The sequence below is a fragment of the Octodon degus genome, unplaced genomic scaffold, assembly GCF_000260255.1.
Source record: "Octodon degus isolate 3935 unplaced genomic scaffold, OctDeg1.0 scaffold00046, whole genome shotgun sequence".
In the NCBI taxonomy this organism is placed as follows: Eukaryota; Metazoa; Chordata; class Mammalia; order Rodentia; family Octodontidae; genus Octodon; species Octodon degus.
The window spans coordinates 6,953,399-6,974,807 of NW_004524622.1; the positions used below are offsets into that span (position 1 = coordinate 6,953,399).

The 21,409-nt window shown below is 41.8% G+C and overlaps 2 protein-coding genes across 8 annotated transcripts in view; one reads left to right on the plus strand and one right to left on the minus strand.

Moving 5' to 3' along the window:
* Positions 1–17,446, plus strand: part of Sirt1 (sirtuin 1) — a 27,349-nt gene extending 9,903 nt beyond the window's left edge. For 2 of the 4 annotated variants that reach the window (XM_023716192.1, XM_023716194.1), the window contains exons 2-7: positions 6,365–6,488; positions 6,989–7,136; positions 8,959–9,038; positions 9,757–9,943; positions 11,963–12,514; positions 15,647–17,446. In XM_023716192.1, the coding sequence (XP_023571960.1) occupies positions 6,432–6,488; positions 6,989–7,136; positions 8,959–9,038; positions 9,757–9,943; positions 11,963–12,514; positions 15,647–15,975 (1,353 nt within the window). In that variant the 5' untranslated portion in view covers positions 6,365–6,431 and the 3' untranslated portion in view covers positions 15,976–17,446. The remainder of the gene's footprint in view (positions 1–6,364; positions 6,489–6,988; positions 7,137–8,958; positions 9,039–9,756; positions 9,944–11,962; positions 12,515–15,646) is intronic. The other 2 variants (XM_023716193.1, XM_004632037.2) reach the window with 2 other exon arrangements.
* Positions 17,447–20,148: 2,702 nt separating this feature from the next.
* Positions 20,149–21,409, minus strand: part of Herc4 (HECT and RLD domain containing E3 ubiquitin protein ligase 4) — a 119,936-nt gene continuing 118,675 nt past the window's right edge. For 2 of the 4 annotated variants that reach the window (XM_023716151.1, XM_004632038.3), the window contains one exon: positions 20,149–21,331. In XM_023716151.1, coding sequence (XP_023571919.1) covers positions 21,123–21,331 — 209 coding nt within the window. In that variant the 3' untranslated portion in view covers positions 20,149–21,122. The remainder of the gene's footprint in view (positions 21,332–21,409) is intronic. The other 2 variants (XM_023716150.1, XM_023716149.1) reach the window with 1 other exon arrangement.

Genomic DNA, 21,409 nt, shown 5'->3' on the forward strand with positions numbered 1-21,409 from the left:
GACCTTTTGCTTGCCAGGCAGGCACTTATTCTACTGAGCTCTCCCCCCAGCCCTTATGTATTTATTTTTTTTTTATGCATTTAGTACAGGGTTTACAGGGTCTCACTGTACACATCAGACTTGTACTGATCCTTCCTGTTTTTCAGGAAGCGCTGGGATTATAGGGGTATGTGCCACCATGCCCAGTCTTAAGCATGCCCTGAGGGCTGGGATCAAACCCCTGGCCCTTTTGTCTGCCTAAACAGGTGCTTTAATCCACTGAGCTATCTGGCTGGCTTGCAGAGGAAAAAATATGAACAATTTTTTTTAAACTTATTCCAAGAAAAGATATTTTATAATTATTATAGTATGCAAATGTACCAGAAAAATAATGTAGAAATGTACCAGATCACATAGTTATACATAGCAAATTTTTTCTTGGAGATACTGGGGTTTGAACTTGGCCTCTTATGTGCCAGGGAAATGTTCTGTTACTGAGCTACAATCCCAGGTCCAACAGGAAATTTTAAAACAAGCTGTACCTAAAGAGTCAAAGCATAGTAGTAGCTACCTAAAACCAAAGAAATGCAAGCAGCTAGGTGTGGTAGCGCACACCTCTAATCCCGGAGCTAAAGAGACTGAGGCACGAGCATCTCTGTGAGTTCAAGGCCAGCCTGAACTGCATGATGAAGCCCTGTCTTAAAAAGACAAAAAGCAGATAGATAGATAGATAGATAGATAGATAGATAGATACATAGATACATAGATACATAGATACATAGATACATAGATACATAGATATATAGATAGATAGCAAACAAAAGACAATAGCTATAGTCCTTTTTATCTGACAATAATTATATTAATTCATGTATGTCGTGTTACATGTGAAATGTGATAAAAATATGGGGAATGTTCATTGCAGTAAAGACACATTGTCTCTCAGAACATGCCCCAACGTCCCATCCTGCTGCTCTCTAGAGCAGTTCTACGAGTCCTATCAGTTGAGTTGTGCTTTGTGGCTGCTTTGGTGCCTGCATGATTTAAAGCTCCCACCGTTGTGTCATTTTGACTTTGGGGGAAGAACCGGAAACTGCACCAGTGAGGACCAGTGGATAAAGTGGATGAGGACACAGTGCCTTGCTCCCTCCCTTAGAGCTCCTGCTGGGCCACAGAAGAGGCTGAAATGAGAGCGCTCCCTTAGGAGACCCTGCTTGCTGCTCTGCTCACACAGCAGCCCACAGAGCCCCACAGCACATTGCTGACCTTGTTTGTGACGCTGCGATTGAACTCAGTGCCTTGTGTTGTTAGGCAAAGAGCTCTACCACTGAGCTGCACTGCCAGCACGGCATATGCTTTTAAAAAAGTGTTTGAAAATGATTACGAACCAAGACAAATACTGGCCTCTGCCTTGTTCTTTTCCCCCACTTAATCTTTTTTTGAGACAGGGTCTCACTGTGTTCAGGCCGGCCTTGAACTCCATGGTGATCCACCTGCCTCAGCCTTTTTTTTTTTTTTTTTTTTTTGGGAACCGGGGATGGAATTCAGGCCCTTGAGCTTGCCAGGGAAGTGCTTATTCCACTGAGCCATCTCCCCGGCCCTGCCTCAGCCTTCTTCTGCATGCTGGGATTCCAGGTGCCTTTGGCCACCCCTATCCCAGCTTAATAACCTTAGAAACCATTTTGTAATGCAATTTAACAGACCTCTTTTTAAAATTTTTGTTAGTATATGATAATTATGTCACGATTATGTTTATCATGGAGGGTTGGTACTAGAGGCTTATTTTTTTAAATCTAGGTGCTTTGTTTTTCTTAGCAATTTTGAAACTGAATGCAAAAGGTAAAAAATTAACACATTTTTTTCCACATCTTGTACTGCTTTTCCGTTTTCATGTGTGCAAGGAATTGAACCTAAGCCTTTGTGCTTGCTAAGCACATGTTCTGCCAGTGAGCTAGACAACCAACCCTGGTGTTCACTTTTTTTCACTTTTTTTTTTTTTTTGAGACACAGCTGGCTGTATAGTTTAGGATAGCTTTAAATTCACTATGTAGCCCAGGCTGCCCTTGAGCTTGGATTGGAGTAATCCTCCTGCCCCAGCCTTCCGAGTGCCCTGGTGTTCTTTCTTTTTTTTTTTTTTTAAATGTGTTTAGTACAGGGTCTCACTACACAGATTGGACTTATAGTGATCCTCCTGTTTTTCAGTCTCCCAAGTGCTGGGATTACAGGTGCGTGCTGCCATGGCAGTTGCAATTGCCATCTGGGTTCCCCGGGGCACCCCAGGGGTGGGCCAGCGCGCAGAGGGGCTTGGTGCTCTTTTTTAGTGTGCGTGACTACTTCATACTATCACGCTTGTTTCTTTGTTTTTAGCCATTTTTTCCCTTAGGAGTGCTTTTTCAAAGTGATTTTGCGGGAATATTTATATTCTTTAGCTTTTTGTGGTATGGGGGATTGGATCTAGGGCTTTTGCACTGAGCTGCATCTCTGTCTTTTCTCTGAGACAAGGTCTTGGTAAATTTTCCAAGCTGGGCTTAAATACATGACCTGCTATAATCTTATATTGGGATTATAGTCATGTGGTATCATGACTCTGGAATAGTTATGTTCTTGAAAAGTTCATTTAAAAAAAAAGTTCATGGGCTGGTGAGATGGCTCAGTGGTCTAAAGCACCTACTTGGAACAAGCTTAGCAGAGCACAGGGACCACGGTTCAATCCCCCAGCACCACATGCCAGCCAGCCCCGCCCCCTGGTGGGCTGAGCTGGCCACACACACACACACATAAATAAATTAAAAAAAAAAAAAGTTCATGAAGTATGGTAACAACTGTACTAATTGGTTTGCATCCTATTTTTTTTTTAAAAACAGGCTTCTTCATGTTTTAAATTATAATTATACTCAAGGTTAAATGTGGCCAATAGCCTGTGAGTTAAGAATTAGTATTCATATAAATGAACAAGTGAAATTGTATGTATTTATGGTATACAACACTGGTTTTTGTTGGTTTTGGTTTTTTGAGTTGGGTCTTACTATATTCCAGGCTAGTCTCAGTCACCCTGTAGCCCTGAACAGCCTTGAACGCCCTTCCTCCTCAGCCTCCCAAGTGCTGGGGTTACAGATTATCAGTGCCATGCCTAGTTTATTTGTTCTGATGTATGTATTCATTATGGAATGGCTAAATCAAGCTAAACAACATTCCCGTTACCTTATACATGTATTTTTTTTATGGGAACATTTAAATTTGCACAGCAGTTGTCAGAGTACACTGCTATTAACCATAATCCCCATGATACACAGAGATTTGAAGTTATTCTCCTTTTCTGAGATGTTTTTGTCCTTTGATCAACATCTCCCCAGTCTCATGTACCTTAAGCTAGGAATTACTGTGATTCTTGAATGGGTAGGGAAGAATAGAAGTATTTTATGTATGGCCCATGAACAGTGTATGAAATTTTTTTTTTTTTTTTTTCGGAACTCAGGCCCTTGCGCTTGTCAGGGAAGCGCTTATCCTACTGAGCCATCTCCCCAGCCTTTGAAATTTTAACATTATCATCCATAAATATAAAGTTTATTAGGACACAGCTGTTCTCGTTTACTGTGTTATGTGGTTGCTTGCTGCACTACAGTGCACAGCGACAAAGTGTGATGGATGCAGTTTGGCATGTGAGGCCTCAAGTACTTAGGCCACTCCATTGGTGGCCCAGTGTGAAGAAAGTGTGCTGGCCCTTAGATTCATAAGGACTAGACCATGTGTCTCTTTGTCAGGGACTAGTTTTATTTGGTAATAAGTATTGATTCAACAAAATATTATGTAGGGAATTTAAGTGTGGTTGTATGGACGAATGAAACAGAATGATGAGCATTCTGTTTATGAAGATTTATCTGCCTCACATTGTACAGCGAGTAGGGTTTAGGCTCTAGTATCTTGCTATGAGTGCAGACCTTACCAGTCCTTGTTTCCAGGGCTGCACTTGCCCTCTACTTTCAGCGTCTCCTAGGAGAAGCAGGCCCTGCAGTGAAAAGCCGTTGTTCATGTCTACATGATGGAACTTGGCTTTGTTTTTCCCATTTCCCTCACCATCACCACCTTTTCTGCCCACTTATAAAAGCTTTGTGTCCATGTTTTCTTTCTTTTGAGAGCAGATAGTTTTGCGCCATACTGTTGACCGTACTGGTTGCCCTTTACCAGTTCCTGGGTTATTCGCATGGTTTAAGACATTGCTGAGGGGGGCACAGTGTTGCATATTTGTAATTCCAACATGTTAGACTGATGCAAGAGGATTATAAATTCGAGGCCTACCTGGACTATACAGTGAGACATGGTTTCAAAGGGAAAAAGAAAGAGACATAGTTACGTGGAGACAGCTTTTTAAAATAGTATTTTAAATCCTTGGTGATTGGATCCTGGAAAGGCTTTTAAGATGCTGAGATGTCGGGTTGCCTGTCTTGCTTACAACAGGGCTAGGATGTCAGAGTTTACAGCATGGAAGAAATAATGCATTCTTAGAGAAAAGCTGCCTTAGCCAGCTGGGTGTTTGTAGCATATGCTTTTATCTCTGTGTTTATGGCCTGCAGGCCTGATGCTATCTCAAAATAAAGAAGGGCTGGGGATGTGACTCGGCAGAGGTTCTGGGTTGAATCAGTTCCTAGTACTGCAAAACAATAAAAGCAAGTACTTAATGCAAGAGTATTTTTCATAAAAAGGAAATGCTTTCAAGTAATTTTTTCATAGTTTCTGGTTGTATTCCTTGGTTTAAATACACTATTTAATGCTTCAGAATCAGTTTATATGAAAGAAAATAGGCTCTAAAACGTAGGCAAAAAAAACAAAACAAAACAAAACCGTAGGCCAATGAAAGTCTTTTCATAAGTTATCTCCAACAGATGCTGATCAGTAACCTTGAGTATGACGAGGTGAAAATGAAGGGAAATGGAGTGTAGAACTGCCTCTAGCCTTCTGCAGTTCTTACTCTCCTGTAACAGGAGAGTGGGTAAAATGCAGCTGGATCAAAGCAGGTAGATAGTCTATGCTCTGCTTACTTGGGGTTTGTTTGGTTTTCCTGAGATAGTCTTGCTATGTATTTCCAAATGGCCTTGAACTTACTATGTAGCTCACGCTGACCTTGAACACTCAGGGATCCTCTGGCCTCAGCCTCCTGCAAAGCTGGTGTGCACAACTCCTGGCTGGAGGCTTAGTGCTCTTGTCCCCCGACTATACCCTGGAGCTGGCCCACTCATCCTTGTTTGTTTGCTAAGTCTGCTGCTTCAGAGATTCTGTTGTATCTGTTGCCTACCCAGCCTATTTCTAATAGGGGTTAAAATACTCTTAGTACTCTTTAATACTTTGTCATTTTTGGAAGGAAATTTAATAAGGAACTACAATGTTTAGTTTTCTACATGTAAATTTACCAGAACAAAGATCCCTGGATAGAAGATGGGTTGGTGTATAGCTCAGTCTTCCAAAATACAATGCAGCTTTCAGTTTTCTGTAATCACTGACCTTAATAGGCTCTTTCCCTTGCTGCTTCTGTACCTGTTGTCAGTTTCTTTTTATTTTTTTATTATTTTTTGCGGTAGTGGGGATTGAACTCAGGATGTTGTCAGTTCTTTAAATTGCAGTTATTCATGTTTGTATGGTGGTTTTTTTGGGGGGTACACTTATAAGTTCATCTACAGTAAATATTTGAACTCAAGGCAGAATTTTTGTAGGTTTTTAGCAGTATATGGACTTGTCTGTCTATATGAATGATAGTTATTACCTTGGGATTAGCTTGCTTTTATTGGGAAGGTATCCTAATTGAGTGGCAGGGTATTTTTTAAATTTGGGATAATAGGTAAAAAGTCAAGTCATCTTGAATCTCCCTATTAAACTCTTTTTGTAATGTCAGAAGTGAAAGATTTCCCTAGTTGTTGGTACTCTTCCTGTTTATATGTATATGTCTACTTATGTACATATGATTTCCATTTGTGCTTAGTAAGAAAAAACAAATTATACACACTGATGACTTAACTGGCTTCTCATCACTTTTGTCATGGATATCTTTCCATGGCAATGTATCTAGATCTCCCTCATCCTTACTAATGGCTGCACTAACCACTATACTGAATGTCCCATATTTGTACAACTGACTTCCTATTGGTGGACATTCACTTGTGATTTTTTTTTTTTTCCTAGCATTATGATGGGTTAGAGTCTGTAATGAGTGGGAAGGAAGTTAAGTAGATGATAGTGCTGCCACTTCAGTGGAAAAAGTAGAGAGGGAACTTTCTTTGCCATAGTCACTAGATGAAGTTGAATAAAAACACTGTCAAAAGTTGGGAGGATCAACATTGATACTTTTTCTCTGATCTTTTTGCCATGTGTATATCTGAATTCTTTGTTTTTAAAGAAGAAACAGCATTGAAGCATTATTTGGGGGGAAAAACACACACACAAAATCCAGCAACTCAGCATTCATGAGCAGCTCTGTACTATACGAGTCTGTGCCTGTGCAGTGGAAGGAAAACAATTTGGTAAGGAACTCCAACTTCAGCTTTAAACTTCCAGCAGGTTGATATTTATGATGAATTATGAATTGAAAAAAATCTTGTGTTGACAGAGCCTTTTAATTAAAACTGTCACTTATCTTTGATATCTGTAATTTCAGTGTAAGTTTCCCTTCTTTTTCCTTAAAGAAAACTTTGAATTCGCAGCCAACAAAAATTAGATATTCTAAGGTGTATGTTACTTCTGACTTACATTAAAATGTCTATTAGCATTTATCAGAAATGTTTATCAGCTTTACCCTTTTCTTCAAGGGACCAAGTTCACTAATTGCTGAGTTTTACCTATTACAGCAACATTCCTTTTTCTAGGTGTGTGTTGCATCCGTCTAGATTTAAAATACATTTTATTTCTAAAATTTATATATGGGGGATTATCATTGGTAGCTTTTTTGTTAAGCTTAAGCAGGATGGATGTTATACTTACTTCATTAATCAGGTTTTTTTTTTCTGCCTTTTTCATTATGTAGGAAATATACCCTGGACAGTTCCAACCATCTCTCTGTCATCAGTTCATAGCCTTATCAGATAAGGAAGGAAAACTACTTCGCAACTATACTCAGAATATAGATACCTTGGAGCAAGTTGCAGGAATTCAAAGGATAATTCAATGTCATGGTTAGTATTCAAAATGGCTTTCTATAATTTAGTTCTATAGGAAACAGCAGGATTAGAAATAGAAAGCAAGCTGCCAGGCAGGTGCAGTGTACAAAGCTGTAATCCTAGTACTAGGGAGGCTGAGGCCAGTGAACTGCTGAGAGTTCGAGATTAGCCTGGACTGCAAGGTGAGGTTGAGGCCACCTTGGAATACATAGTGAGACCTTATCTTTAAAAAAAGGAAAAAAAAAGCCTACAGTAATGACTGGGCCGGGGAGATAGCTCAATAGAATTAAGCACTTGCCTGGCAAGCGCAAGGGCCTGAGTTCAATCCTCAGTTCTGCCAAAAAAAAAAAAAAAGAAAAGGTATAGTAATTACTAGGCATCATTAAATCATGCTGTCTCTGTATACATAATAGAAAACCTAAGAAAAGTATAATATAAAAGTAAAGAAACCAAAAGTATTGGCCTTGATACTTTTTTATTTCAAAAGATGTTGTTGTATACCATAATTATGTTAAAGGCCTAGGATGGTGGTGCACACCTATATACAATCTCAGCATATGGGTGGCTGGAGCATCACTGAGAGTTCAAGGCCAGCCTGAACTACATAGAGAGATCCTGTCTCAAAAAAACAATAAGCAAACAAAAAGACATAAAGAGGGGGGGAAACCAAAAAAAAAAAAGACATAAAGATTCAGTAGCTGAGCCAGGTTTGGTGGCTTGCACACACCTGTCATCTCAGCATGTGGGAAGCCACGAGTATCTGCAAATTTTGAGGTTAGCCTGAACAACAAAGTGAGACCCTGTCTCAAAAAAAAAAAATCATTAATTTAGATTTTTCTGCCTAAAGTATGTACTAGCCATTTTCTTTCTTTCTTTTTTTTTTTTAAATTGCAGAACCAGGGAATGAACTCAGGCCCTTGTGCTTGCCAAGGAAGCACTTATTCCACTGAGCCATCTCCCCAGCCCCCCCCCCTTTTTTTTCTTTTTGTAATTTGGGGAAGGGTCTACAGGGTGTTCAGGGTCTCATTACTAAATCAGATCCGTAGTGATCCGCCTGTTTACAGCCTCTTAAGAGCACACCACCACGCCCAGTCTCAATTGCCTTCTCAACCCGCCCCAAGAGTGGGGCTGGCATGGCAGGGGGCAGGCCCTGGGATCAAACCCCCTGGCCCCTGTATCTGCTTTCAGGCACTTTATTCCGCTATTTCATTTATTTATTTTACTTTCTTATTTTTTGGCGGAACTGGGGATTGAACTCTTATTGTACTGAGCCATCTCCCCGGCCCATTTTTATATATATATATATATATATATATATATATATATATATATATATATTGGGGATCGAACTCTGGAATTTGTATTTGCTGGGCAGGCACTTAATAGCCATTTTCTTATATATCTGTAAATGTTTTTAAGCACATCTGTGAGCTAAGGTCGGAGTTGGAGCCTTCTAACTACTTTTTAGCCCTAGAGGAGTTAATTTATTGAAAAGAAGCACTTTTGCAAACACTGTTTCACTACACATGTATGTACTTAAATTCTTTATCTTCTTAAATTTTCCTATGGAATCTTCTAAAATCTACTTTACCTGCCCCCACCACCCACTGAAACAGCGAGACTGGGCGTGGTGGTGCGTGCCTGTAATCCCAGTTTGTGGGAGGCTGAACACAGGTGGATTGCTACAAGTCTGATCTACATAGTGAGACCCTGTAGACCCTGTACTAAAAATACAAAGAGAAAAAGAAAAAAGAAAACCTACTTTAGTATCAAACTTTATAAGCTCTGCATTGGGTTTGGGAAACTTCTAAAGCATGCATATGTTGGCTGTCTTTAGGTTCCTTTGCAACGGCGTCCTGCCTGATCTGTAGATACAAAGTTGACTGTGAAGCTATACGAGGAGATGTTTTCAACCAGGTAATGTACTGCTTACATTCTAGAAAACTATGGACAGCTCTGATCCGTTTTTTCTTTTGCTTTGGGCCCACCTGCCAACTGTTTATGTGATACAGAAAGATCCAGGAGGGAAGTGTTGGTGTTGGGAATGCTAGTGAGCTGCAGGAAGCTTTTGCCATCTGTCTTGGGACGATACTCCCCCAATGTCTCTCTTGAGATCAGGAAAGTGTCAGAGCCTACAATAAAAAGCCATATCCCAAATAAGATGTAGCTATATTAGTTTTTTCCTTTCTTTACCATTTAGTATCTGTCACATGGAATCTTAAATTAGTTGTAGTAATCCCTCATACCATTTTTTACGTGATGGTAAAAATATTTTATCCATGTTGTCTTGGGCCGGCCAAATAGTTCAGTGGATTAAAGTGCCTGCAAGCAGGTGCAGGGGCCGGGATTTGATTCCCGGGCCTGCTGTGTCAGCTTCACTTCCGGGGGTGCGCTGACATGGTGAATGAGACTGGGCATGATGGCAGGTACCTTAATCCCAGCTCTTGGGAGGCCGTAAACAGGTGGATCACTATGAGTCTGATCTAGTAGTGAGACCCTGAACACCCTGTAGACCCTTCCCTAAAAAATATAAAAGGAAAAAAAGTCTTCTAACATGGATCTCCTCTCCCCTCTCTTGCCCCTCCCCTCCCCTCTGTTCCCCCTTCCCTCTCTAACCAAAACCTGTAACCTGCAGGTGGTCCCTCGATGCCCGCGGTGCCCACCAGATGAGCCACTTGCTATCATGAAGCCAGAGATTGTCTTTTTTGGTGAAAATTTACCAGAACAGTTTCATAGAGCCATGAAATATGACAAAGATGAAGTTGATCTCCTCATTGTTATTGGGTCTTCCCTGAAAGTGAGACCAGTAGCACTGATTCCAAGTAAGTTGCTGATAGTTTGGGGGCGCTGTGTGGAGCTGGTGGTGGAGCTGTACAGCATACACCCGTGCTCTTGCTATTTCCTGACAGTGGAGATGCCAGGCTCCAAGGTGTAGGCAGCATCCACACTATTGCTCACGCCTGGCTGCAGGTCTCAGTGGCTATCCAGACAAGTAATGTTGAGCTCCACTCCTAGTCTAGAGGAGAAAGCAATATGCAGGAAGCAAATTTATATGTAAACTCATGAAACTCTTCTTTGTACGTCAGCCTTTCTTTCCTGCTGTTTGCAGTGCTAGGGCTTGAACCAGGGCTGCCTGCACCCTCTTCCAGTGAGCCACAGCCCCGCCCATTTTGAGACAACTCACAAAATGCCCACCCTAGCTTCAGATTTGTAGTCCTTCTGCTTCAGTTACTCAAATAGGGAAATCAAGGGTGTACATCACCACATCTGGGAAATATAGTTTTAGTCTTTAGTTGTTCATCTTTCAAAACTAATTGATTTTGCCAGACGTGCCTCTGATCTGTTAAGGATTGGGAAGTGTTCAGATACCTTAAAAAATAAACAAATTTAATTTATTTCATATTAATTAAACATGGCTTGTTAGAAGTGGAGTATACTCATGTGAGATAGACTTTAAGAACTTAGGATGACAATTCTTGCAGTACAACCATGCCGTGTCATAGGCATTTCACAGGTTTGGTGTGTGGGTCTGGCTTACACAGGCACAAACACATTTTCATATATAAAATGGTTTGCTTGGGAAAGTTTTCCTTGTCTTTATCAAGAGGAAACAGTATCAGACCCAACCAGAGAACTAAATCCTGATCCCAGTGCCACTAAACAAATCAAACCAAACCCTTATCAGTCACTGGTAGCCAGAAGAAACCTCTCTCAAGGAAACTAGTATTCCACCATACAGCTTCTAAAAAGCAAAAACAGACTAGTACAGCAGCACATATCTGTACTACTGCCCTTGGAAGGCGAAAGCAGGAAATTTTATTGAAGTAGATTACCATGCCTGCCTGCCAAATATGAGGCCCTGAGTTAGATCCTGTTAGAAAAAAAAGAAAAAAAAAAACCCACAAAAACTATATGCACGGGGCCGGGGTAATGGCTCAGTGGAATAAGTGCTTCCCTGGCAAGCGCAAGGGCCTGAGTTCAATCCCCAGTTCCGCCAAAAAAAAAAAAAAAAAAAAAAAAAAAAAAAAAAAAACACTATATGCACAAACATTTCGTATGTAGGTACCTTTGAGCTTTCTTCGGCAGTGCTAGGGACTGAGCCTAGTGCTTCCTGTATGTATGTTAAGCAGGTGTTTACTACTTCGCTGCAGATTGCTTTCTGAGGTGGGGTCTTGCTGGGAAGCACAGGCTGGTCTTGAGTGCCTCGCTGCAAGCAGCCCTCCTGCCTCAGCCTTCTGGGGCACTAGTGCAGGTGTGATTGCTGAACTGGTCTCTTTTGCTCTTAGACACTTTCTGTGTAGTGCAGTACTAGTGTGCTGGTGAGAGGCAAAGGTAATTTTATTAAAGGTGAGATGAGCTTGTAGTCGTACACATTTTTGTGACTTCAACTTTCTATCACTGGTTGTGTTAGTAGAATAGTAACTTCATCTTGCCTTGTGGGAAAACAGTGTCATTCGCGTGGGTCTCTACAGAAAAGGAAATGGAGAGTCCGAGTGGAAAAGTGTAGAGCTTGCGCAACTAACCAGGTAACAGGACCACAACCAGCACTGCTGCTTTGCTGCTGTGGTATGATGCAGTGGCCCCACTAATATCAGTGGACGTTTCTGGTTTGGAAACTGTCAGGTCTGTGGGTTTTCTTACACATGGTGCTTTTTTTTTTTTTTTCTTATTTTTGGACACAGGATCTTGCTGTGTAGTGCATACTGGCTTTGAACTTGCTCAGTCCTGCCTCAGCCTCTAGTGCTCGGGTTATAGGCCTGTGCCAACACACCCAACTCTGTTGTGGTTTTATTAGCTTGCTGCAGCTCTGTTCTGAGTCTTTGTTTTCTCTTTATTTTTAGGTTCCATACCCCATGAAGTGCCTCAGATACTAATTAATCGAGAACCTCTGCCTCATCTGCATTTTGATGTAGAGCTTCTTGGAGACTGTGATGTCATAATCAATGAGCTGTGTCATAGGTTAGGTGGGGAATATGCCAAACTTTGTTGTAACCCTGTAAAGCTTTCAGAAATTACTGAGAAACCTCCACGAACACAGAAGGAGCTGGTCCATTTGTCAGAGTTGCCACCAACACCTCTTCATATTTCAGAAGACTCCAGTTCCCCAGAAAGAACTTCACCTGGTTCTTCCGTGATTGTTCCCCTTTTAGACCAAGCAACTAAAAGCAATGTGGATGATTTAGACGTATCTGACTCAAAAGACTGTGTGGTAGAAAAACCCCAGGAAGTACAGACTTCTAGAAATGCTGAGAGCATTGGTGTGGGAAGTCCAGACTGGAAGGATACTGGTTCCAGTACTGCAGAGAAAAGTGGGAGAGCTTCAGCTGCTGAGACAGTGAGAAGGTGCTGGCCCAACAGGCTTGCAAAGGAGCAGATTAGTAAGCGGCTTGACGGTAAGAAATGTTGAGCTACTCTTAAAGTATGATCTTCATAACAGGATGGTGCAGTTTAATCACAGAGGCATTTTTTTTCATGGGGCTGGGGATGGAAACCAGGACATAGCATCGATCAAGCCAAGTGCAAGACAGAGCTGCATCCAGCCCTGGCGGGGTGGTGGGGATATGAATTACCTCATGTATTTGTGATGAAGGGAAGGTGAACATGAAGCCAAATGGCTTTACAGCACAGGCTGGCTGCCATTGTATGGTGGGAACCTGAGCTGGCAGGAGTGCCAGCTAAGATTCAAGGACAGGCACCTAAATGTAGGCATCTGATTGTATTACTTTATTACTGAGTTTTTTTTTTTTTTAAAGACAGGATCTTGCTTAATGCCTTGAACTCACCATGTAGCTGGACATGGCTGCTGGCCTTGAACTCTGCATTTGGTTTTAATTTCATGAGGAAAAAAGAAAACTTCTTTGGTTCAGGTAGAAAAACAGGATCACAGAAGTTAAGTAGCATGGTAATAATTAGAAGAGCCATATTATATTTCCAGTCATCTGTCCCAAGGCTGCTCTTAACAGCTGGCTTTTCCCTATCAGGAGACACATATAGTCTGTTCTGCCACAAAATGTTTAACATAAGTGAAATTGATAGTTTTTAGAAATTGATGGTTCAGGTCAGCATAGTGTTGTGGACAAAATCCCAACTTAATCCACATGAAAAATGCCCTTCCTTTAAATTGGGTTTCACAGGCTGGGGAGATAAGCACTTCGGGCATAGTGGTACATGCCTGTAATCCCCAGCACTGGGGAGGCCGAGACAGGAGGATCACTAATGAGTCCAAGCTGTGCAGCAAGACCCTGTACCAAATTATTAAAAATAAACACTATCTTGTACTCGATTTGGACACAGTTTAGTGCTTCAGGCACTGGGTGGAAGGAAATTTAGTCCAGTTGAGTTAAGTCTTTAGGTTTCTTCGCTACAGCAAGCACTTTAAGTTCTGGAGGAAAAAAATGAAATCTGCTCTTGTGAATTCTAAGAAGTGGGCAGTCATCACTCACTGACACTCAGTGCAGCCGAGCACGTGATCCCAGGCAGCAGACCCACCCAAGGTGAGGCCACAAGTGCGCCAGGCGGCCTGCACATGTGCCCACCCCAGACCTAACCTCTTCAGCGCTAGGGACTTACAAATAGAGAAGAACCAAACAGCAAGCCGTGGTTAGGCTCGTAGAAGGGTCGAGTCAGTTGGGCAACCTCAGTCTCTGCCAGCCCTCTGCACAGGGGTCCTTGAGTGATTCACAGATCCATCTGACAGGTAGGTGACTGCTTCTTCAGAAGCTGGGAAACCTCGTGCAGGCTCCTGTGATAAGATACTGACTTTTACTCAAGTCTTCACAGGTAACAGCTTTGGAATTGAGCCTGCACCGTCTCAACTCTGTTAAGGGCTACGTTTTTAAGTCTGTTTTCTAATCAACAAAACAGAGTAAACCAGTGTATATGTTACAGAATTGTACGAATTTTTGAAAGAGTAAAAAGGAAAGAAACACAAATTTTTAATCTGTCTTGGTTGGTTTCCAAATAAAGGCAAAAACAGAAAAGTATTGAGCACTTGTACTGAGAACTGTCTTTACTTACTTCTTACCTTAGGGAGTCAGGGTAGGATAGTACCATTGTTAGACGTATAGACCCAAATTACAGTAAAAGCAACACGCAACAGCCCTGTGCTGAGGGCTGTGGAACAGGGAGTGAATCAAGGAGATGGCTGAGAAACGTGGTACTGAATGTGAACGCTGTGCTCGGAACACAAAGGGAAACACGGAATTCCCCCCCTCACCCTTAAATCAGGGCCATCAGGGCCTTGTGTGAGTGTGCCTGCCTCAGGCTCGCAAATGCTGGGCTTCCAGGTTTACACCGCCACACCCATCTTACCAGTATTTTAAAAAAGTGAATGCTGTGCTTTCATGTCATGTGTGCCAGTTTTGTGGATTCCGGTCCTAATTGTCACAAGACTGAAGTCAGGCACTTCACACAGAAACAGCAGTTTTTTTAGTGACATGTTGCCGCCAGTGTAGTAATCAGGCTTCTATGGTAGAGTCTGGGATAGGCACAAAGACAGAACATTTAACATTTAATTTTTAAGAGATTCTTCCCTTTAACAGGTGGGATTGGGTCTTTATGCTGCAGGCTTTATTCCCTTGCAGGGTGCTAGGCATGGGTCACCGCTGTAAGACCCCTTTAAGAAGATCTACAGAAGTTCTTGACTCATGGTCTTTGTGGCTTCTTAAGACAGTGAATGTAAATTGAGAGAATTTAGGGGACCAAAGTTGAAAGATGAGTGCCTCTCAAATTGGTATGAGGAGGATTGTAAGGGCACAGTTCTGGGACTGGAGTAGAATTCATCAGAATGTGTCACCAGCAGTGACACCCATGTCCACAGACTGCTTTAAGTATGGGGTGAGGACACTGGCAAGCAGTAAAGTATTTAAAGAAATGCTTGTGTGCTTAGAGAAGCTCCACTAATGCATGATTCAGGCGTCTACTATAGGCTGATGTGAATAGTCAAATCACTTAAAAGATACCACTGTTAAGTAATCTTTCCCCATTTCTCCACATTTTTTTATGCTTGAGAGTTGTTAAATGCTGAGGGTGAGGGGCTTGGGAGTGAATGCTTGTAGTCCCAGCACTCAGCAGTAGAGGCAGGACTACTGCAAGCTTGAGGCCAGCATGGGCTGCCTCAAAAGTTAGAATTTTCATTCTAGAATGATACCTTTATAAAGTATTTACAGAGCTAGTTAGTGGGAGAACTAACACTTGCACCTGGAACTAACTAATTTTGTCTATTTGAGATGGTCTCATTTTGCAGTTCAGGCTGGCCTTGAACTCACTTTGTAACCCAGCCTGGTCTAGAACCAGCAAGGACCTTCCTGCCTCAGGGACCTTCCTGCCTCAGCCTTCTGAGTGCTGGGATAACAGGTGTATGCCCCCGTGCCTGGCTGAACTGTTGTGTTTTGAAGACCACCAGTAGTGTCCTGCAGTGATACTTACAGGGTAGAGCTGGAGCAGGTGTCAGGGCTCCAGAGGGTCCAATCACAGTTGCATCTGACCAATGTGAAAGTAATATTTCTTTTACTGCTGTATTTCAGGTAATCAGTATTTGTTTTTACCACCGAATCGCTACATTTTCCACGGCGCTGAGGTGTATTCAGACTCTGAAGACGACATGTTGTCTTCTAGTTCCTGTGGCAGTGACAGTGGCAGCGGCACGTGCCAGAGTCCCAGTTTGGAAGAACCCCTGGAGGATGAAAGTGAGATCGAAGAGTTCTACAATGGCTTGGAAGATGATCCTGATGTTCCAGAGATTGCTGGAGGAACTGGTTTCAGGGCTGACGGAGGTGATCAAGAGGCGGCGAATGGCGCTGTCCCCACGAAACAGGAAATGACAGACATGAACTGTCCATCAAACCAATTGTAATGTGATGTCCAGGTACAAGAACTGTTCCACCAGCAGTAGGAACTTCAGCATGTCAAGATGAATGTTGTGAACTCAATATAGAGTAAGGATACCAGAAAGGTGTGATAATTTATGGACTGGTAAAATACTTTTTTTTTTTTCATGGATAGTTTTTTAACTTCCATTATTTCTGTATTTGTATACTCAACACTAACTTTTTTTTTCTTAAAGGTACTAAGTATCTTTAATCAACTGTTGGTCAAGATTTCATTTTCTTTAAAGGTTGACTGTATCACCCATATGTATATATGATTTTGTTTTTGCTTAGTTTCAACACTTTAAAGTTTTCAAAAAGCCATTGGAATGTTAAGTAAATGTAAAGGGAACAGCTTATCTAGACCAAAGAACGGTATTTTCACTTTTCTTTGTTAACTTTGAATGATGTCCTCAAAATCTTTGTTCTGCTGAACTTTCGATTCTTTAGCACAATTACCTATTTTTCAACACTGGCATTTTCCAAAAAACCTCATGGCAGCTAACTTTTTCAAAGTCTCAACAGATGACATGCAGTGTGAGTAAAGGCAGGCAGTAGCATGTGGGAGAGCACTCAGTTGTCTTTACTTCTTTAAAGTAAGACTTGGTGCTAGGAGTTCCCAGATGAAGCTGGTTTTTGTACTTTCTGCAGACATGGAGTACTTAATCTCTGTATCTGCTCATAAAAGTAACATAAAAAACGCTTTGGAAATGTTTCAGTTGCTTCAGAAACACAGTGCCTGCCTGTACCTCCTTAGTTTTGAAATATTTGCCATTGTTTACCTATCACTGTGGTAGAGCTTGCATTGATCCTTTCCCACAAATGTTGAACTGCCAAGATGCGAGCATGCAAATTCTTTCTGAATCTGTAATAATGGTACTGTCAGTGGGGAGAGTGTAATATTTTGGACTGCTGTTCTCCATTAGTGGAGAGTGACAGGCCCCTGAACAACTCCAAAGTATAGAGGTGTTAATTGTTCTTCTGCCAGAAGCCCTTGTCTCCTGGTGGGAGGCTCTGGTGTGGTGAACTGATAAGTGTTTCAGAGATGAACTCGATGTGACCTGTAGCGGCAGAATAGTTGATAAACCCAGTTCTCTTACCATGTACCTTTATTTAAAAGCTTAGCCTGCCTTAAAACTAACTAGAGATCTACTTCCTCAACTGCAGATATTTCTGGCATTTCAAAAAAAGTTCATACTTTATAAAACTGCACAGTAAACACTTATTTTCCAAGTTTTTTTCTTTTAACATTACCTCCCAAATTTTGAAGTATTCCTATGTTGGTTTAGTATTTATTACAATATAAAGGGTTTGAAATATAGCTGTTCTTTATGCATAAAATATCCAGCTAGACCATTACTGCCAGCAAAGAAATTGTTTTAAATGGCCATTTCTCTACATAAAAGATGTCTCAATTTGCATTTGGGTACAATAAAGAATGCAACATATTTAGTTTTCCATTTGCATGATGTGTTTGTGCTATAGATGATATTTTAAATTGAAAAACTTGTTTTAAATTATTTTTACAGTGAAGACTGTTTTCAGCTCTTTTTATATTGTACATAGTCTTTTATGTAATCTACTGGCACATGTTTTGTAGACTGTTTAATGACTGGATATCTTCCTCCAACTTTTGAAATACAGAACCAGTGTTTTATACCTGTACCCCGTTTCGAAGTCTATTAAAACTGTCCTTTGACTTTTCCTGTTAAATCACACTGTTAAATCATCACAGCTTTATGGCACAGCACCGGATGTTCCAAAAATTTAAGAGTTACCTATGGTGGACCTGAAGTAAACGAGAAGGAGCAGGGCTTCAGGGATGCAGGAGGCCAAGTGGGAACCCAGCCTTTTGAGGCTGACTAGAGAACTTGGGTTTTTTGAGCTTCTAAGGGCATTTGAGACTGCGTAGTTGATGACCAGAGCCTTGGCAGCCACTCCCCGACAAGTGTAAAAACCTCCTGGCCAGCACTGCTTCTGCCAGCACTAGAGAAAACCCATACCAGTAAACCTCATATGCAGTACAGTAGTACCTCATTTAGGAATTGGTGAATGGCTGTGCCTGTGTGTGTACACACAAGATGCTTGTCACCAGAGCCAGAGGTGGTGAACGGAACAGAAAACTACATTGAACGCTTTTGAGAACAGAAATCTTTGTGAACCAAGGCATTACTGTACCCTTGAGTCCCAAAGTTAAGAAACAGTGACTTTCCATAAGTACACAGATTGGAAGAAGGAAGTGTACAGGGGTTGGGGTGCTACAAACTCAGGAAAACCTCATTTAGCACCTTTACCCATACTCTAGTCCTTTCAGTTAGAATGACATCTCACTGATGGGCCTACACTATCATATGAGGGTTAATTTTTCCTTAGTTTTTCATAAAATAATGGTGTCTTAGATTTTTAGTTTGTCCCCTTAATCCCTGAACTCATGACCCTTCTGCCTCAGCCTTCCAAGTACTTCATGGTGTGCTCCACAGTGCCTGGCTTGTTCAATTTTGTTGGGTCTCGACCTACACTAGGGCAGGGTAAGGCTTCGATGTCGAGTGGATCTTTACCTATATAATCCACTCAACACTCTTGAGCCGGGGCATCAGCAGACATGGAGAAGTAGCCTCAGGTGGCTGGCATGGTAACTGCGCGAAGGTTGCACATGGAGAGCTTGTACACAGATTGTTTGGTTTTGGGCGGGGTCTCACTTTGCAGCTGGAATTCAGAGAGATCCTTGTATTTTCAGCCTCCCCAGTGCTGGGATTAAAGGCATGTACCACCATGCCCAGACTCAGTGGCCAGCTCATCATGCCCAGGGTCGGCGTGGCATGTGATGCCAGGAAATTGAACCCTGGCTGCTGCGCTCACATACTTGCCTAGGCAGATGCTTAGTCCACTGCGCTATCTCGCCAGCCCTGCATACACAGATTTTTAAAAGGTATGCCAGGTTTGAGAATCGATTTCCTTTCCAAGGGAGGACCTGAAAAAGAGGCTAATTTACACAAGAAGCCTCTAGTTTCATTTATTCCTAGAAATAAGTCACCACGTCAGTAATTTGGTGTACTGGGCAGTGCTGAGGGCCGTGCACCACAGGGAAGGATAGTGGTAAGCATGTTCTGCTGCATACTTTGTGCTATTAAATGGGATAAAAATGTGTAAGGAAGGCCCAAACTTTGCTAAAAACTGATCCTAAGGAGACCAGGACCCAGGCACTGTTAGAAATGTGTCAGTTTTGTCTACTTTAGCCAACTCAGTCTGTACAACTGATAGGGAAATGAACACAAGGCCTTTGCCCTGAGCTAAGCTCCCCCCGCCCTTATTATATTGACAGCCTTTTTTTTTTTTTTTTTTTCAAACTTGTGGGGATCCTGCCTCAGCCTCTCGAGTGCTGGGACTGGAGGAAATGTAATACCATGGTCAGTTGAGAATAGTGCCTTGATAAACTGCCCATGCTGTGCTTGAACTTGGGTCCAGTGGGATTACATGTATACACTGTTGTGCCCACATAGTGGGCCTTCCAGTCTTCCACTTGCAAGTTCTCTCTAGATGCTTTTTCTATCGTGAGTCTTGCTGTGTTGCTACTGCTTCATTAGTCTGCAGCAGTCAGAGGAGAGCATCACTTACCCTGTTAAGCTTTGTAGGGCTATGCTCCCCACTAAGATGAGGTCTTCATCAAAATGCCTGGGCCTGGGACTTTCTCAGTCCAGTGTGGCTGCTGCCTCCCAGCTGAGCTTCAGAGCATGCAAGGGGCACCAAGACAGGACTCAGAATGTGCTTATCCTCATGGGGTGAGCAGTGAGTGAGCACACTGTCCTGGGCTGCATTTGTAAGGTCCGGGGGGGCTCCCCAGTATGCTTATTAAAGTTAAACTGCGAAGTACAGGCCCGCGGTCCCTTACAAAGTTGCAGGCTTCACCAATTCTGCAGGGCATTTTCAAAGCACACACACAGGACCCCACAGGGTCACAGTTCCATTTAGCAACCACTACAAGTACCTCTATGATTCAGATAAAGTTTTGATGCAAAATGAAATATGGAAAAAACTTCAAGGTTTTTCTTGGAATTTAGGTGTGATTGGGCTGCTAGACAACAGCTAGTGAGAATGGGACACAATCCACCTTTCCTGAGACAGCCCCCCTTACTGAATTTTGAATCTTATATGAGAACCACTGAAAGTTTAAATATTAAACCAATAAATCTTTATTATTTAAAGTTTTCACGGCATATTTTTATAAATTTAAAAAATAAATATTTGCATTATAGCAGAAAGTCACATGTATTGCATCAACACACAGTTTAATGACATGAGATAACCAAGCATCAGCACCATAAAACTGTTAAAATCTGTTACTGAAAATTTCAGGATATAGTTCTGGAGCGCTAACAATGGACTAAGTGTTAACCTGCAGCATCATAGTTCTGGAAGCTATCAGCCAGTGCCTGGTTCTCAGTGGCCGTCGTCTCCATTACTGGCAACTGTGGAGACAAAATTCTTCCGGCCTGCAGCCCACCAGCACCTCACGGTTCACAGAGGGAGGAACTACGAGTTGCCTAGTGTAATTCCCACCTGTAATTTAGGTTTGCACAGATGTCATTCATTCTAGCAAAAAAAAGGGGGGGGAGACTACCATGCTTTTCTCCTTTTTATAGAAGCTCAGATAAGATTAAATCATTAGTTTTAAACCTTTAAAAGTCATCTCAGTTCAATTATAACCATGGAAACGGTACTGGTACCAGAACATAACTATTTTATTACAAAACTTAACATTATTTACAAGATGGAAAAATAATCAAATGCCTACTCCAGATGAAGTTAAAGGGTTTTCACCTGGTGATTGGAAAATAACATTTCCATGCACTCACACATCAGACCATTTCTGAAATACTCAATCTTAAAGCACGTTAGTAAAACTTTAATGTATTCACAATGGTGTACTTGTGAAGATGGGGGAAAAATCATGGTTCTGTACAATTCAGTATTAAGTTTAATCATTTTAGAATTTTTTTGGCTTTCATGAATACAGCATCAAACGTTTTGCAAGTAAGAACTGTAGTAATAGTACCTGTGACACTGCTGAATTCATCACCACAAGAAAAATGAGTTTAATGCTTTTGCACTGAGCTGAATAGTATGTAATTCCAAGTTATATTAAACTGAAGCCTTCGTTGTGATCAATGGCTTGGATCAGTTTAGAGCGTAGGGTTTCTTTCTCTGTATACTTTGGAAGATCAAGAAGATTAAAGCAGGTGTGAGAAACCGGGAGATACTCCTCACCGCCTCCGGTCGGCTGGATGACCAGCTTCAGGCTCTTCATACCGAGAATGGGGATTCGATCACTTCCTGTCAGAAACACTGCCAAGGAAACACATCTGAGCAAGGAAGACAGAGCAGCCAGCCGCCCTTCTGCTCCGCTCTACTCCAGCAGCTGCA